The sequence below is a fragment of the Dama dama genome, chromosome 28, assembly GCF_033118175.1.
Source record: "Dama dama isolate Ldn47 chromosome 28, ASM3311817v1, whole genome shotgun sequence".
NCBI lineage: Eukaryota > Metazoa > Chordata > Mammalia > Artiodactyla > Cervidae > Dama > Dama dama.
In genome coordinates, this window is record NC_083708.1 from 15,677,092 (window position 1) to 15,695,185 (window position 18,094).

General features: G+C 42.8%; 2 protein-coding genes across 7 annotated transcripts in view; both read left to right on the plus strand.

Annotated features, from left to right (window-relative positions):
• Positions 1 to 18,094, plus strand: part of MYO6 (myosin VI) — a 157,662-nt gene that overhangs the window by 44,847 nt on the left and 94,721 nt on the right. For all 6 annotated transcript variants that reach the window (XM_061131768.1, XM_061131771.1, XM_061131772.1 and 3 more), the window contains exon 2: positions 14,256 to 14,398. In XM_061131768.1, coding sequence (XP_060987751.1) covers positions 14,282 to 14,398 — 117 coding nt within the window. In that variant the 5' untranslated portion in view covers positions 14,256 to 14,281. The remainder of the gene's footprint in view (positions 1 to 14,255; positions 14,399 to 18,094) is intronic.
• Positions 1,980 to 2,994, plus strand: LOC133048280 (ADP-ribosylation factor-like protein 1). The gene has a single exon (XM_061131961.1). The coding sequence runs from the start codon at positions 2,150 to 2,152 to the stop codon at positions 2,693 to 2,695; it is 546 nt and encodes a 181-aa protein (XP_060987944.1). The 5' UTR covers positions 1,980 to 2,149; the 3' UTR covers positions 2,696 to 2,994.

An 18,094-nucleotide genomic window follows, 5' to 3' on the forward strand; every position in this document is an offset into this window, starting at 1 on the left:
AGTGCTGGTTTCGGTGGATGGGTGGGGTTTCTCTTTTAGTGAGATGGTGAAGGATGCCTCCCTGAGAAGGTGACAGTGAAGCAAAGTCCTGAAGGAGGTTTGGAGAAAGCTGTGTTGTTCACGCAGAGGGGTTTCATCGGTAAAGACCAGAGGCCTGAAATAAACGCAGGCCTAGTGGCTCAGCTGGTAAAGAATCTGCCTGCAGTGCAGGAGACCCGGGTTTGATCCCTGGGTTGGAAAGATCCCCTGGAGAAGGGAGTGGCAGCCCACTCAAGTACTCTTGCCTGGAGAATCCCATGGACAGAGGAGCCTGGTGGGCTACAGTCTATGGCATTGCAAAAGAGTCGGCCACGACTGAGCAACTAACACTAATAGTGTGTTCAAGGAACAGTACTTAGCATGAATGAAGTAGCGGGTGGGGTAGCGTCAGAGGGGTGGGGGAAGGGAGGGCTTTTGTGAAGGGTCTTGTGGGCCCCTGGGGAGAATTAGGTGTTCTGTGAGTGGTGGGAAGCGTTTGGAGAGAGTGGAACAGAGATAGGCACTGGCCTGAGTTATAAACGGATCGGGTTGACTGCCGGGCCAACCCTGATCCATGTGGGCGAAGGAGAGAGAAGGTGAGCCCTGCCGGATGCCGCGGCGGCAGCCTTGTGAGAGGCCATGTGGACTCGGGCTGGGGCGGGGCCCGTTGCACTGGTGAGACCCTTCCAGGTTCTGGCTGGAACGTGAGGATGGAGCCAAGAGGGTTTGCTGAAGGACTAGACGGAGAATGCAGAGAAAGGAGAGCTGAGGAGGACTTCACGGTTTGTGGCTCATACATGAGTGAGGGTGACATTGTCCTCTGATGAGAAGAGGACCAAGAGAGGATGCATCGAAAGGGGAGGTCGGAGGCCACTTTAGGATAGTAGGTGGAGGTGGCTGCCCTTTCCTAAAGCGTGATGCTGAGTGCTGAAGAATTGATGCTTTTGAACTGTGGTGTTGAAGACTCTTGAGAGTCCCTTGGATTGCAAGGAGATCCAACCAGTCCATCCTAAAGGAGATCAGTCTTGAGTGTTCATTGGCAGGACTGATGTTGAAGCTGAAACTCCAATACTTTGGCCACCTGATGTGAAGAGCTGACTCATTGGAAAAGACCCTGATGCTGGGAAAGATTGAGGGCAGGAGGAGGAGGGGACAGCAGAGGATGAGATGGTTGGATGGCATCACTGACTCAATGGACATAGGTTTGGGTGGACTCTGGGGGTTGGTGATGGACAGGGAGGCCTGGCGTGCTGCGATTCATGGGGTCGCAAAGAGTCGGACATGACTGAGCGAGTGAACTGAACTGATGCGAAGCAGGCTGTGGGCGTTGGGCGTCTGGAGCGAGGGGAGAGGAGTCAGCTGCGGTGGAAACTTGGGCGTTATCAGCATGTGGGTGGGTAATGCACCCAGCCTTAGGACTAGGTGAGGTAAAACTTGATGGGGGATGAGAGTAGATAAGAGAAAAGGCCCGAGGATCGATTCCTCAGGAGTTCCCGACCTTGAGAAGATAAGGAGAATCCAGCCAGAGAAGTTGAGGCAATCCAGGGAGCAAACCAGAGGCACTCAGGACCCTGAGAGCTGTGAGGAGCTGCTTCAGGGGCGAGTCCCAAGCTCTATCTGGGGGAGCTGCTGGTTTGAGCAAGATGAGGACTGAGACCTGGTCGTGTGTCTTAGCAGTGTGGTGGGGTAGCTGGTGACCCTCCAGCGAAGGGATGAAGTCTGCTAATGCAGGGGCTCAGGAGGGGAGGAGAAGAGAGGAAAGGAGGCAGTGAGTGTGGACGGTGAATGGGAGGGTAGTCCAGTTGTGAAGAGGGGGAGATGGGTGGGAAGCAGAGATAGCAGCTCTGTCTGTGTGTGGCCCGAGGGGGTAGGATCTGGTGGATAAATAGAGGAATTGGTCTTAGGTATGAGGAAGACTCATTCAGCCTCAGTAATAGACAAGAAAGCAGAATATAGGAAGGTGCTGGCTGACCAAGCTTCCAAAGAAACTGTCTGGGAGCTAAGAGTCCGAGCCGGAGCCGGAGCGCAGGCCTAGGCGAGGGGAGGTGGCGGTGCCAAGACTCGAATAGGAGTCGCTGCCGAGGTCGGGGCCAGTCTCTGACAGTCGACGAGGGCGGACAGGCGGTTCATCATGGGTGGCTTTTTCTCAAGCATTTTTTCCAGTCTGTTTGGAACTCGGGAAATGAGGATTTTAATTTTGGGATTAGATGGAGCAGGAAAAACTACAATTTTGTACAGATTACAGGTTGGAGAAGTTGTGACTACTATTCCTACCATTGGATTTAATGTTGAGACAGTAACATACAAGAACCTTAAATTCCAAGTCTGGGATTTGGGAGGACAGACAAGCATCAGGCCATATTGGAGATGTTATTATTCAAACACAGATGCAGTCATTTACATAGTAGACAGTTGTGACCGAGACCGAATTGGCATTTCCAAATCAGAGTTAGTTGCTATGTTGGAGGAAGAAGAGCTGAGAAAAGCCATTTTAGTGGTGTTTGCAAATAAGCAGGACATGGAACAGGCAATGACTCCCTCAGAAATGGCAAATTCACTTGGGTTACCTGCCTTGAAGGACCGAAAATGGCAAATATTCAAAACTTCAGCAACCAAAGGCACTGGCCTTGATGAGGCAATGGAATGGTTAGTTGAAACGTTAAAGAGCAGACAGTAATTCAGTCACTTTTGCTCCTCTGAAACGAAGACCACATCACATATCCCTTTGGAAACAGTTAAGTGTGCTCCACACTACTAAATGTTAAAGCTGTCTGATTGTCGGCATATACCGAACTGACTGGAACATTTATAATACATATTAAAACTAAGTATTTGGTTGGAAGGGTAACTCATCGTGATTGAACCAACTGAATGCCTGTCCTATATAATGTAAAATATTCCTTCCTTGTTATCTTGTGTTAAGGTATATATTCTATTTGTATGCAATTCTTATTCAGATAAAGTCCTATTAAAGAATGTTCTCTTAATGAGGAAAAAAAAAAAAAGAAAGCAGAATATATGGGCACAGATACAGGTTGGTAAGTCCATGTGGTGATGAAAACTCGAGGAATGTTTGATTATTTTAAACAGAAGAATTGAATTTTTGCAGATATTTTGGTAGATAGTGTCTTCAAAGCATATTGTAAAGTAGGGTTGGAAGCAGTTGCAGTCAATTAGAATATCTGAACATTCTTATTGCATATTTTTACTGATGTAACAGCTCAGAAAGAAACAATAATATAAAAATATCTTATAACTGAATCAATAAAATGAAAAATTCCAGTGAAAAACTCCAGTCCTTTTGACTATCCCTCTGACTCTCTGTTAGTCATTTAAATGCAGTCTTAACTGGCAGACAGAATTAACGCCACACGTCATGTTCTAGTGAAGGGCAGGGAAACCTGGCATGCTGCAATTCACGGGGTTGGAAAGAGGCGGACACGACTCGGTGAGTGAACTGCAGGGACAGCAGCAGCAGTCATCATGTTTATCTTTCAGCACAGAGCACCCAAGCCAAAAAGTTCTGGATTGTGCTTCCTTATAGCCTGCCCTGGAGAAGGCAGAGGCACCCCACTCCAGTACTCTTGCCTGGAAAATCCCACGGACAGAGGAGCCTGGTGGGCTGCAGTCCATGGGGTCGCTAAGAGTCAGACATGACTGAGTGACTTCGCTTTCACTTTTCACCTTCATGCATTGGAGAAGGAAATGGCAACCACTCCAGTGTTCTTGCCTGGAGAATCCCAGGGACGGGGGAGCCTGGTGGGCTGCCGTCTGTGGGGTCGCACAGAGTTGGACATGACTGAAGCGACTTAGCAGCAGCAGCAGTATAGTCTGCCCATTAAAGGATCTAAATCTGAGTTAAGACTTTACAAATAAGAAATAATAAACATTTTAATGTTCATGAAAGAAATAGTTAAGAAGGTTTTCATAGAGCCTTTATGTATATATCTTTTAACCTTCATTCCTTTCTTATGCCATTAAAAAACAGGTCAGGACGGCGCAGTATTATCCAGCTAGGTGTTTTTCCAGGTCTGCTGTCTCACACACACCACTGTGTGCCCAGCAGTCCTGACGAGGCGGAGCTGTGTAGCGCAGTGACTATAAATTTGGACGTGGTCACACGGGATTCTAATCCTCCACACTTGTTTTCTCAGTTGTCTGTATTTGGCTAACTTGCCCAAACTTCCAAACCTCACTTTCAGAACAGGGATGGTAGCTGCCTCCCAGAGCTGTAAAAGTGAACTGAGATAACGTGTTGGGGGTGATTTAGTGTGATGTCTGTGCATAGTGAAGGTATGTGAAACGTTGTGATTCTGTAGTTTCCTTTGACAGGCTGAATGAGCTCCATCCCAGCTGTGAGAAGAAAAGTCAGTGTGTGTTCAGTCCCTGTTTTGTGTGATATATGTGTGCATGTGTGCACACACACAACCCTAGTTTGTACAATTAAAACAAACAAACACACATTGGGACTTCCCTGCGGGTCCAGTGGGTAAGACTCCATATTCCCAAAGCAGGGGCCCAGGATCAATTCCTGGTCAGGGAACTAGACCCCACATGCCACAGCTATGACCTGCTGCAGCCAAAAACAAAACAAAACAAAACTCCACCAAGTTCTTAGCCTTATAAATTACCTGAGAACTTCATTAAGTGTCCTGGATTATGTTGGCTCATTTATGGAAGGGTGATAGAAATGACAATGAAGCAACACCTTCTCCCCTTCCTTTAAACTTTTTGTGTTTCTCTGAGTTTATTCCTCCTGATCATAGCATTCGTTTGTTCATTTGTTTGTTTAACGAGTTGCTGTCTCAGGAGAACGGTGGCCTGAATTGGATTGGACTTGCGGCCACCTCTTAAAACAGCTCTGCTGTTAGTAAGTGAAAATATTCAACTCGTGTTTCGGGACATTTTTGTTGTCGTTGTTCAGTCGCTAAGTCGTGTCTGACTCTTTGCGACCCCATGGACTGCAGCACGCCAGGCCTCCCTGTCCGTCACCAACTCCCGGTACTTGCTCAGACTCAAGTCCATCAAGTCGGTGATGCCATCCAAGCATCTCATCCTCTGTTGCTCCCTTCTCCTGTCATCTATCTTTTCCAGCTTCAGGGACTTTTCCAATGAGTTGGCTCTTTGCCTCAGGTGGCCAAAGTGTTAGAGCTTCAGCATCAATCTTTCCAGTGAGTATTCAGGGTTGATTTCCTGGAGAGTTCAAATGCCAGAGATGTCACAGATGTGTTTAAAGGCCTAAAGGATTTTTAGACTTCTTATCATCTTGATGAATGATATTATTTCACAGTCTAGACTGTGGATTTGCTCACACAGAAACTTTTACTTCCTAACAAATCTGAGTCACATGGAACAAGAGCCTGCAGTTTAAGCTGCAGAATGTTTTACTTTGAGCAGAGTGGAGCCATTTTACATAGGTAGGGTAACCCTGGAGTAAAGGCCTTTCTTTAACTTGAGGACCAGTGTGGTTTCTTGAAATATGATTGTCCTTTTCATTAGCCCCTTATTGGGAGGCTAACGTTGCCTGTTGGTGGAGAAGGTGAAAAAGTCTTCAGTCTTTCACAGACTCCACTTTTGAAAGACTGACAAACTTTCCATAAGTAGCTTTTAAGTCTAGCACTAATTATCTAGTGGTCAGGATGTAGTCATTGGACAATAAGTAAAATCTTATTATTAGTCTCAGGGTATGGAAAATTTAAATCACCTGGCATAATGAATATCTTGCTGTTAAATTCTGATATTTTAACATCTGTAAAAGAAATTTTGAGCTTCTGAAATAAACTGGGATGTTTAGTCTCTGAAGAATATAGAACTTTCTTTCAGTTCAGTTCAGTCTCTCAGTCGTGTCCAACTCTCTGTGACCCCATGAACCTCAGCACGCCAGGCCTCCCTGTCCATCACCAACTCCCGGAGTCCACCCAAACCCATGTCCATTGAGTCGGTGATGCCATCCAGTCATCTCATCCTCTGTCATCCCTTTCACCTCCTGCCCTCAATCTTTCCCAGCATCAGGGTCTTTTCCAATGAGTCAGCTCTTCTCATCAGGTGGCCAAAGTATTGGAGTTTCAGCTTCAACATCAGTCCTTCCAGTGAATACCCAGGACTGATATCCTTTAGGATGGACAGGTTGGATCTCCTTGCAGCCCAAGGGACTCTCAAAAGTCTTCTCCAACACCACAGTTCAAAAGGATCAATTTTTCGGCGCTCAGCTTTCTTCACAGTCCAACTCTCACATCCATAAATGGCCACTGGAATGGCCACCAGCCTTGACTAGACAGACCTTTGTTGGCAAAGTAATGTCTCTGCTTTTTAATATGCTGTCTAGGTTGGTCATAACTTTCCTTCCAAGGAGTAAGCGTCTTTTAGTTTTATGGCTGCAGTTACCATCTGAAGTGATTTTAGAGCCCAGAAAAATAAAGTCAGCCACTGTTTCCACTGTTTCCCCATCTACCTGCCATGAAGTGATGGGACCAGATACCATGATCATAGTTTTCTGAATGTTGAGCTGTAAGCCGACTTTTTCTCTCTTCCTCTTTCACTTTCATCAAGGGGCTCTTTAGTTCCTCTTCACTTTCTGCCATAAGGGTGGTGTCATCTACATATCTGAGATTATTGATATTTTTCCCGGCAATCTTGATTCCAGCTTGTGCTTCTTCTAGCCCAGCATTTCTCATGATATACTCTGCATATAAGTTAAATAAGCAGGGTGACAATATACAGCCTTGACGTACTCCTTTTCCTGTTTGGAACCAGTCTGTTGTTCCATGTCCAGTTCTAACTGTTGCTTCCTGACCTGCATACAGGTTTCTCAAGAGGCAGGTCAGATGGTCTGGTATTCTCATCTCTTTCAGAATTTTCCACAGTTTATTGTGATCCACACAGTCAAAGGCTTTGGCATAGTCAGTAAAACAGAAAGGATGTTTTTCTGGAACTCTCTTGCTTTTTCGATGATCCAGCGGATATTGGCAATTTGATCTCTGGTTCCTGTGTCTTTTCTGAATCCGCCTTGAACATTTGGAAGTTCATGGTTCACGTAGTGCTGAAGCCTTGCTTGGAGAATTTTGAGATGTAAATTGTGACCAGCTTATCTTAATGTAGGTTGTCTACATGTATTATTTGAACTGTGTCTAAATTAAAATCTGTTTTGTGATAGTAATTTATGTAGAAGTTTATTTCTTAAATGTAGTTATAATTCTTTTCTGAAAATCTATATTTATTTGGAGAAATTTGCCTGATTGTATTGGTTTTCAAATAACCTTATAAAATATATTAAATACTTAAGATATTAAATATAACCACATAATAACTTTATTAATCAAATATTTGCCTTTATATTTTTACCCTCTTGTTTGTTAGCTAGTTAATCTTAGCTATACCAGTTAAGCTATAGTTAACCTTGGTGTTCTGAGGCTACTTCTAAGAATCAAGGGGTAATGGACTCAGCTTTAGACACCAGTGGGTGCATGGTCTTTCTGAGGTTATGTTTGGAAGTATGGTATTACCTTTGTAAAAACCATTACTCGTTAGGACCATGGCTGTGATCGACTGTACCTAGCCCTACTAAGATCAGGAGAAGTGTCATAGCTGGCCTAGTTGCTCCTTTTTTATGTCTTAGACTAAAAAACATTAGAACTCTGTATTTTCTTGTCAATATATAAGCCTGAAACAGTAGCTGGCCCTTGGTAGGTGCTCAATAAGTATGCATGGAACAAATAAATGAGTGAGTACCAGAGTTATTTCTTCACTGAGATAGTCAAGTTTTAGATCTTGAGATGTTTTCTTATTTTACTTCTTTGTCAAGAGTTTGTATTTAATGGTGGGTATTTTCTCCCCATTGTTAAAGAATGTTTATTGCTGATAAAGCCAAGATATTCACGATCAATTTTAATACGAATGTTTAGTGAATTCATAATATAGTATTAGAGCAATTAAATAATTCCCATACTTTATAAATAGCTGAACAAGGTTAACAGGGAAATGTTTTCTAGGAAGGCTTTTAAAAGATAATTTAGTGACAGAAGGGAAACCTGCTGAAATGTTTTTGAGAAATTTGCTGTACAGATAAGTTCTTATGGAACTGAAATGCTCGGTGAAAGACGGTGCTAGATACACAGAAAGCGCAGCAGCCACGGCCAGCGGTTCCCTGGTGCCATTTTCTCAGTGTCTGGACACCAGGGAAGCTAATCGCCTTGAGGATACGCTGATACACACGAGAGAAGTTGCCAGTTTACAGCTTGTGTGCCAAAGGTGCACATAATATTCTTTTGATCAACCGGGCTGGGACCTGGCCAGATGAAAGAGTAGTCTTTTGAAAAGGCAAATTTGATATATCTATGCAGCTCCCTTACCCCCAGCTAGAATTTAAGATCCTGGAGAGCAGGGATATTTGCCAGTTTGGTTTACTGCTCTGTTCCAGGTGATTGTTTTACTGTTGGAAGGCTTCATGAAGCCAGACCATGTCTTTTTTTTGTTTGCTTGGTTTTGGCCTGTCGTTATACCCTTAGCACTTAGCAGTATGTGGTGTATAGTAGGTGGTCAAATGAGTAATAATTTACAGAATGAATGACTGTGGAAGACAATCTGTAAGTCTTTTTCTTACCCTGTTTAATGCTTCTTCCTTTTTGGTATCTTACGCCTGCTCTTTGAGCTCAATTCTAAATTAATTTCTGCTAGTGCTCAGTTTCTGATACCTTTGCTGCTTAAAACAAGGCTTTGTCATATATCTCAGTCACAGAATGTTGGAAGGGTCGTCTTTGAAGGTGACGGTGACACGGCAGGCAGTGGCTCGTATGTGGTGGTTGGAGTCTACACGCTCTCCTCGGCGTGCATGGTCACTGTTGGGATCATCACTGGAGTTGCAGGAAAAAAACGAGTATGGATGTATTTGTCACCCTAGCCTCCGGTGTATTTGTTCTCTAAGGAGTCTCTTGGTGATACACTTTTAACTTTTCAACAAAGCCTAAATGAAAAGTTAGGAAAGTGCCTCTCAGAGGCTACAGATTACTGTCTGTAGGTTTGTCCTACTGATTACTGAAGTGCTTACTTATAAAAAGCTGCCATTAGTTGAGTACTAACAATGAGATAATTTTCAGTTGATGAGAGTATACTCCAGAGCATTCCCTCTCTTCCTGAATAACTTAAAGAATTTCAAGAGTTTTAAATTTGCTTAGCCAACGCCAGTGCTTCTTACCATTATTTTCCCCTTTGTATTTTTGTGTATATGTAGTCAGCTTTTAATGTGTTATGGTTTCTAGTACAGTAGCACTTGTTTAAGTGCTCTTCCTATGCAGGCATTCTTAATATATAAGAGTGTTGATTGCATTGGTCTTCTAAATGATTTTCTGGGGCCAAATAGTAGTATGTCTAAAAGAAACAAAAATTTTTTTTCATGGAATAAGTTAAACTTCATTCATGAGAGATAATTTATGTTATAAATAATGAGGATTCCAGAAATAAAGTTTTATTTTAAAAGAGGTTTTGCTCTAGTGAAAACTTTGCCCTTGATGGGCTTGCCTAGTGGCTCAGTTGGTAAAGAATCTACCTGCAGTGCCTGACACCAAGGGTTCGATCCCCAGGTCAGAAAGATCCCCTGGAGAAGGAAATGGAAGCCCACTCCAGTACTCTTCTGGGGAATTCCATGGACAGAGGAGTGATTCCATGGGATCGCAAAGAGTGAAGAGTCGGACACGACTGTGCAACCCACTTTGACTTTTTTACTTTGCCCTTGATATAAAATAATATTTAATTTAGCAGAAGGGGGAGTGAGTGTCTAGCACTCCTCCAGATACAAGTTACAGCATTGACACAGAGTAAGATAAGTTCAGATAGAGTCTGGGCCAGACTGGCTTGATTCAAAGGCAGCGGGTGTGTTTGATAACAGTGTTCAAAGTAGCTCTTCTGGAGTCATACTGCTCCAGTTTGAATTGGTAATTTGCCTAAGTGTGCTAGGTTGGAAATAATTTTCCCTCAGAATTTTAATGGCATTGCTTTATTAATTTCCTGCTTTCAGTGCTGCTGAAGCCATTTTGATTCATAATCCTTTGGGTATGACTCAGGTTTTTTCCTCCTTTTTTCTCTCATTTCTCTGGAAATGTTCAACATCTCTTTATTTCTAGTGTTCTGAAATTTGACAGTGGTTTTTTATTTTTTTAAATCTGTTTTCAGTTACTATGTTGAGAATTTAGTGGGCATTTTGGTTAGAACTCTGGAAAATCAGGCCTTTCAGTTCTGGTGAATTTTCTTTGGATATTTCAAAGCTTTCTCCCCTCTATATTTTGAAGGAGGTAGGATATCTGCTTTTCCTGGTATTTTGATGCTGAAATCTTTGTCTCATGTTTTGTTTTTTCCTTCTGTTTTTCTTTTTTGCCCCCACTTTCTCTTTTTCTCCCCCCCTTGGATTTCTGAAGAAAAAAATTTGCCTCAACTTTATTTTTTATACCTCCTAATAAGCATTTTGTTTCTGCTGTTATGTTCTTAAAGAAAAATTCTCTTGACACTTCTTAAGATGACAAACACAGCTTTACTTAGGACCATAAGAGTGTGTTAGACTGCTGGTGCTGGCATAATAAAATACCATAGACTGGGTGGCTTAGACAACAAGACATGTATTTTCTCACACTTGGGGGCCGGAAGTCTGAGGTCAGGTGCCAGCATGGTTGGAATCTGGTGAGTACTCTCTGGGTTTCAGATAGCTACCCTTCTGCTGGACACTCACATGGTCTTTCCCTACATGTGTACCCTGGCGTGGAGAGATGGCTCTCTTGCCTTTTTTTGTAAGGCTGCCAGTCCTGTTGGGGCTTCCCTGATAACTCAGATGGTGAAGAATCTGCCTACATTGCAGAGACCTGGGTTCAATCCTGGGGTTGGGAAGATCCCCTGGAGAAGGAAATGGCAACCCACTCCATTATTCTTGCCTGGAGAATTCCAGGGCAGCTGCAGTCCATGGGGTCACAAAAAGTTGGGACACGACTGAGGCACTAACACTCCCCACTCCACCAGTCCTGTTGGATTTGGATCCTACCTTTAGGATGCCATGTAACCATGATTACCTCCTGAAGGCCCTGTCTCCAAACATAGTTGCAGGGGGAGTTATGGCTGCAACATATGAATATTCAGAAGAGTACAATTCAGTCCACAGCAGACACATACATTCAGTCTATAATAGGGGGTTATGGCAACCCACTCCAGTATTGTTGCCTGGAGAATCCCATGGACAGAGGAGCCTGGTAGGCTATAGTCCATGGGGTCACAGAGTTGGACACGACTGAATGACTTCACTTTCACTTTCACAGTAGGGAGAGAGACTGGGTTCCACTTTGAATACAGCAAAGACAGCTGGGGACTTAGAGCCAGTGAGCAGGGGTCAGGGGACGCAAACGACGAAGTGGAAACCGCCCGGGTAGGGGATTTCTGCTAAACTGAACTAAAGGGGCTCTTGTTGAAGGCAAATTAAGGATTTATATATCAGAGGGATGAGGAACTTGATAAGATATCAAGGATGCGGGAATTTGCCTAAACAGGCTTAGCAGCATTCTTGCTAAACTGGCCTCTGTAAGCCTAACAAGGACCTGACAGACTCGGTAGGCCTAGCTGAGGCCTCAGCAGGAAGAGGGCTCAGAGGCCTGGTGAAGTTTGGCCAAGAAGAGAAGTTGTGGTCTGCACACCCTTCATTGTTCCTGGTGTTTCTCTTTCCAGAGACCCTCTGTCGGCTTCCTGAGTGGCTAAGACGGTAAAGAATCTGACTGTAATGTGGGAGACTGGGTTCGATCCCTGGGTCAGGAAGACCCCCTGGAGAAGGGCATGGCAACCCCCTGCAGTATTTTTGCCTGAAGAATTCCATGGACAGAGGATGCTGGCAGGCTACAGTCCGTGGGGTCACAAAGAGTCAGACTTGCCTGAGCGACTAACAGTTTTCTGTCTCCTTCAGAGAAGAACCTCTAGGTTTCTTTTGGGGCAATGATGGGAGAGGAGGGGTTTGCCCAGTGTACGGAGTGTGTGGCCGGCATTAGGAAGTCTTTCTCAGAGAGCTTCCGTGTAGTCTTCCTTATGTTAGACTCTTTTCACCCTTGCTCTTAGAAGACTGTAGTTTTAAGTCTCTTGAGAGTCAGTGGTATAATTTGGGCTCTCTTTCATCTTTCTTCCTCCCAAATTTGGGGTTTGGCTTTTGGGTGTGCTGAGTCAGCTGTCCTCCAGCCACTCATGTCCCAGCTTCCGGAATGTTGTCGTCGTCTCTTGGGTTCTTCCTGCCTTGTGGACTGATACCTTTTTAAAGAATCTTTCTGCGGTAGATTTAGGGGTTTGATGAAGGAACAACATTACATGTATGTACTTACATCTCCTTTAAGTCTGTTGTCTTAACTGGGAAGCTGCAGCAAATGGTTCAAAATGGGAAAACAATTTGAATAGTTCCAGGAAATTTGCCGTTCTTTTTTGAACTGTGCGGGTTTTGCTTTACTGTGATTTTCCCCCAGATATTTAATGATTCCTAAATGATCCCTCATGACTGTCCTGTAGTTTCCCTTTGTATGTAGAACTTAACAAGACCATTTTCTTGAAATTTACTGGTGGCTTCAAAAAAGGCCTGTGGGGAAATGTAAGGGAAGAAGACAGTGTTGATAGCAACAGTTGGGTGTCATTAGAATGGGGATCTCAACCTTATGTCACTTAATCCTCATAGCAATTCTGTAAGGTAAGTGATATTATCACATGGATAAGGATGAAGATAATGATCAGAGAGATTAACTAACTTACTTAAGAGCTAGTCAGACAGTGGTGGAGCTTCATTTCAAACCTAGACTTTAAGACCTTTCAAGTCCTCCTAGGCTACCAAATGGTGTGAACAATTCTTTCATTTTCTCAGTGAATGTTGAGTTGCCTGCTTCCTCTGGGCCTTGGGGCCACAGGAGGACCGTGCCCTGATGCAACCAGTATATCATGATCAGACTTAACTTTCGATAGAATTTCTGGTGATCTGTGAGTATGGGCAAGAGTAGGAGTAGGCAACTAAGTTAATTACAGGAGTCCTGGTAAAAGGCATGTTGGTTTTAACCAGGATGGCAGAGGAGCTACAGAGAAGTGGGTGGATTTGAGGTACCTATTGGAGGTAGAACCTGTAGGATTAGGTGGTGATAAAGATATGGAAGGAACTGAAAGAACCGAGGGTGACTCCAGGTTGGACTGAATGTTGTCGGTGCCTTTACTGACATAAGGAATGTAGTGGAACAGAGTAATAACACAATACTAATAACATTGTTACATCTGTTAGATATCTCCATGAGAAGGTGTCCAGTATGCAAGCAAATACCTGGGTATTCAGTGGTGTTATAGACTGGAGGTGTTTGGGCATCACTTACACATAACTGTTGTTTAATGGCTAAGTCGTATCTGACTCGCTTGCGACCCCATGGACTGTAGCCCGCCAGGCTCCTCCAGCTGTGGGATTTCCCAGGCAAGAATACTGGAGTGGGTTGCCACTTTCTTCTCCAGGGGATCTTCCCGACAGGGATCACACTCATGTCTCCTGCATTGGCAGGCAGATTCGGTACCACTAAGGCACCAGGGAAGCCCATCACATACATATTTTTCACTTACATAGATTCTATTACATAGAATCACTTACATATAGATTCTATTTAAAGCCCTGGGACTGGATATGATTATTTAGGGAAGGTGTGTAGACGTAGGTGTGGTCATCCAGATCTGAAGCAGTGTTACTCATTCACTTCAATGGAGAATCCTCAGTTCATTTCTTAACCAGCAAGCACTTTGCTGACTGGCCAACAGTTAGCAGCTTTTCGATTGAACTATTTACCAGACATCCTTATCCTTCATGAGGGACTAGGCCTGATGAAGAATCCATGGGGGACATCCCAGATTTGAGAATGCCACACAGAAGGAGAGTGTGGGCACAAGTGTCTTTAAGTGTCGATAAGTAAGGAGTTCCTAGTGTAACTAGAGTGGGCTCGAGGTAAAATCTGTGACCACTGCTCTGTTTTGTCCTGCTCGCAGTGTACAGTCAAAGGAGGGCGGTGGCAGAGTAGGTGTCCCCCTTGGGTGGGACAGCCTCTGCTGGGTCCTTCTGTGCAGCTGGTAAAGGGTGGGGCGAGGATTACCTGTGCGGGGTACTCCTGTGTTTCTGTGAATTGTGATTTACATGTTAACTGAAAGAAAGATTATTATTATTAAAAAAAACAAACAAACTCCAAAGTGAGTCACGTTACTTTGTTCCTTTGAAACAGGAGGTCGTGGATAGCTCCCTTCGAAAATGGAGGACGGAAGGCCCGTGTGGGCCCCGCACCCCACAGAGGGGTTTCAGATGGGCAACATCGTGGATATTGGCCCTGACAGCTTAACCATTGAACCCCTGGGTCAAAAAGGCAAGGTAAGAAGTTTCTTAGAACGATTTCAAAATCTCTCTTCTTACTGTAGCTATCTCCCTTTTTAATGAAGCAGGTTTTGTTTTGTTTTGTTTTTAGCTCAGATAAAGGGAAGCAGTTTTTTGGGCAGTGAATCATCTACTGAGTCCCTCAGGGGGAAAATGATATCCCTTCCTAAAATCAGATAGTAATTTAGTGAACCTTTAAGTAACATATTCTTAAGGAGAAATAGCTACATAATAAAATATAAACAATAACATTTTTATTCCTGATGCCATATAACTGAAGTTAGGAATATATATCTGTGATATATTCAACCTGTTACCAAGTGAAAATATGAAAAGTGAATGATGTTATGAAATTTTGCTGTTTGCTTTAGCTTTTGAATAATTTAAAAAATCATTTTAAATTGAAATATAGTTGATTTACAGTGTGTTAATTTCTGCTGTACAGCAAAGTGATTAAGTTATACATATATATACATTCTCTTTTATATTCTTTTCCATTATGGTTTATCATAGGCTGTTGAATGTATTTCTCTGTGCTATGCAGTAGAACCTTGTTGTTTATCCATTCTGTAGTTATTTTTTAAAAACTTTTTATTTAGTTAATTTACTGTGTAATTAGAAATAAAAATATTTCTATTAAGTAAAGATATTGTACTTCAGTCTTAAACATAACCATCTATTATTATTTTTTGTTGTAATGGTATTTTTAAAACATAAAAGCATATTTCAGTTTTGTTCACATGGTGTCTGTTTCCTTTTAGGCTTAGACACACACTAGACAGTATAACAAAATGAAAGTTTGGGGGAAAAGTGACCTGGAGTCTTCATTTTTCATGGAGACTGTAGGGCCTGTTTTGTGGGAGAGCTTCACTCTTCTTAGTTTAATAAATATTCCTGTTAAGTAGGACTTCTAACTTAAATTTGTTGATATCATTGCTGTTTACTTTAGACTCTGCCAGTATTCATGAATAATTTATATTCTACTGATACATGGTTAACTAATGCCATATGACTGCCATCCTTCTGGGAACCTTAGAAAAACAAGGTAGATCTCTCATGAGGTCTGTTCACAGAGAAAACTATTCTGTTACTGTAAACAACCCAGGAACCTAAATGCATAATATATAATGTGCCGTGTTAGAGGAGGCCAATTAAAGATACCCTCAGGAAAGAAAAGACAGAGTGTTTACAGTTTTTCCTCTTATTAACAAGTACCTATTTGTACTTAACAATGCAGTACATGTTCTAAAAAAGAAAGAATTTTAAAAATAAGCTCAATTATTTGTATATATTTGAAGTTGTAGGGGAGGAAAAATTTTCCTCTACCCTTTTGGATCTCTGGGCCTGAAAATTAAACTGACATAAGACAGATTCACAGTAGGAACGCATACAACTTCTATCACATTTTTGCAGGAACATAGCAGCCTTCACAAGAGAATGAAGAATTAAAGAAGTAACCGGACCAGGAGGCTTTTATGTTTTTTAGACAAAGAAACAATAAATTTGAGAAGAATTAAAAAGGCAGGGGCTTTTGGGCTAAGGGTGATGAATTGTGGAGAAGTGGCAGGGAGGGCCGGGGTTAGTCTGAGGAGACAGGGTTTTTCTGCACAGATTTCTCTGGGCCTCCATTCCCTCCCCTGGTGATAAGCATGTCTCTTTCCTCCTGGTAGAGGGAGGGACCTTTCAAGTGGGAGTTTTATCTCTTGCTTTCAGGAATAAAAAGGGTCAGAGTACACTTACTACAGCTGCTATTTCTCAAGTGCTTTTAACTCAAAATTATCAGTATGCCTAAGTAGCATATTTGCGGGGGAGTGACAGAAATGTTGTGAGTCTTTCTTTGTCCTTCAAAGTCTTTTTTTAAAAATATTTTTAACAAAATTTGTTAGCACAGTAAATCAAAACCACAGAATGAAAAGTACATTTCCTAGTTAAATTCTGTTATATTAATATGTATTCTGTTGTATCCATAAGTATTCAGATCAAGGATGGAAGAAACTTGCTTTATGGGTATATGCTTTTTTATATTTTAAATATTATATGTGCTTGCTGTGCCTCGTTAGTATCAATCAGGTGCACACATAGAATCGATTCAAACCCTTAAAATTTAAATTGTGGTGTTATAGAAACCTTTTGGATTATAGATTATTTGTAACTAAAGTTGAAGTTTCTTTTCACAAAATTTTTTTGAAAGTGAACGAATTCTCTGTGATTTCTTTTAATTCCCCCTCTCCCTACTTCCTGGTCAGAGTCTTAATAAATTATCAAGTGTCATGACAACCGTGTGGTTAAAAATATCTGTAGGAGAAGCAGCCTCTTGTGTGGATGATTCGTGGAGTAATGATCATCAGCATTTGAAAATTAAGAAAGTATGGAAAACAATGGACAAGTTAAACAGATCTGTTTGCTGATACAGTAGAAGTGTGGAAGAGGTGATTAGCTCTCACGGAACATGTTTTTGATGATAGCAGTGCCTTTTGAGGTTTTTCAGTTGTGGCACATAGTAAGAAATAGATTTTAAATCACGTTAGGTAGGTGTATTATTCATGTGTATGTATATGTGTACTGATAACAGATATTACGTGTCAACAACACACATGTATATGTATTCAAATGAAACATCTTTTTCATGTGTGATGCATTCTGATATTTTCTGATATCTTTTATTCTGTTAAAAATGCCATCTTGAACCTCTCAATTGACTTCACGTTCCATATTTGCAGCTGACTGGCCTTCAGACTAAAGCCCTGAGCACATGGCACTTGAGGGTCTACCTTTCCTTTTCCCATTGCTAGTCTTGTCTGCTGTCAGCCCGCAGTCTCCCCCGGACACTGTTGCCAGACCCTTGGTTTTGTGTGTCTATGTCTTCCTCTTGCAGCCTTCCCCCTCGGTCCTCAGGGGTCCAGGTGGTGCTGTGTCTCTGCTCACTCCTTTTGCCTGGAATGCTGCTCTCCACAGCTCCGTGCTGAGCAAATGCTAATCCGTCTGGACTGACTGAGGTCACCTCCTTTCCGGAGCTTTCCCACAGATGCTCCATCTCTTCCTCCTCCTCCCATGCAGTCAAGTTTACTGTTGATTACCCTTTGGTTTGAGGAGTGGTGTACATTCTTAACCTCCGTAACACTTTGTTGGAGACATTGGTTTACATTTCTCCCCTCCTACTGGACTGTAATCTTCTCAAGTATGGGGGCGTTTCCTTCGCCCATGTTGTCGTAGAGCTGGATGCCTTGTGTCTGCGGGGTGGTGGGTGTTTACTGCAATCTCTTGAGAGGAGAAGAGGCCTCCTCCCTCTAAGAGAAAACAACTGCCTTAATGAAACAAGTTTCCTCTTTCTCACTAAGTAGTGGTAAAGGGGGGAAGAAGGTGGAGGCTGGTGGTCATTTGGGGGGTGAAACAAGATGGAGAGAAACTAGCTTCAAGGGCTTACTACAGGCCTTTCAGCCCCGAGCTTCCCCTTCCCACTGCAGGAACACTTTGTCCTGCAGCCCTTTTTCTGACCTCTTAGAGGCTCCAAACATAATAGAGACAACACCTGGAGTCTGGGGAGGCCTTGGCCCCGTAGCTGAGGCTGTGAAAGTGGCACGTAGCCCTGTGACATCAGGAGCTATTTCTGAATGTGTTTTTCCTGTAGAATCATTGTTATAAATTGTGGATTGTTTTATAGCACCATTAATATACTTAATGTACATTATAGAT

Bases quoted from the DNA above. Each gene is read 5' to 3' on its own strand.
- LOC133048280 (XM_061131961.1), top strand. From the start codon at position 2,150: ATGGGTGGCTTTTTCTCAAGCATTTTTTCCAGTCTGTTTGGAACTCGG.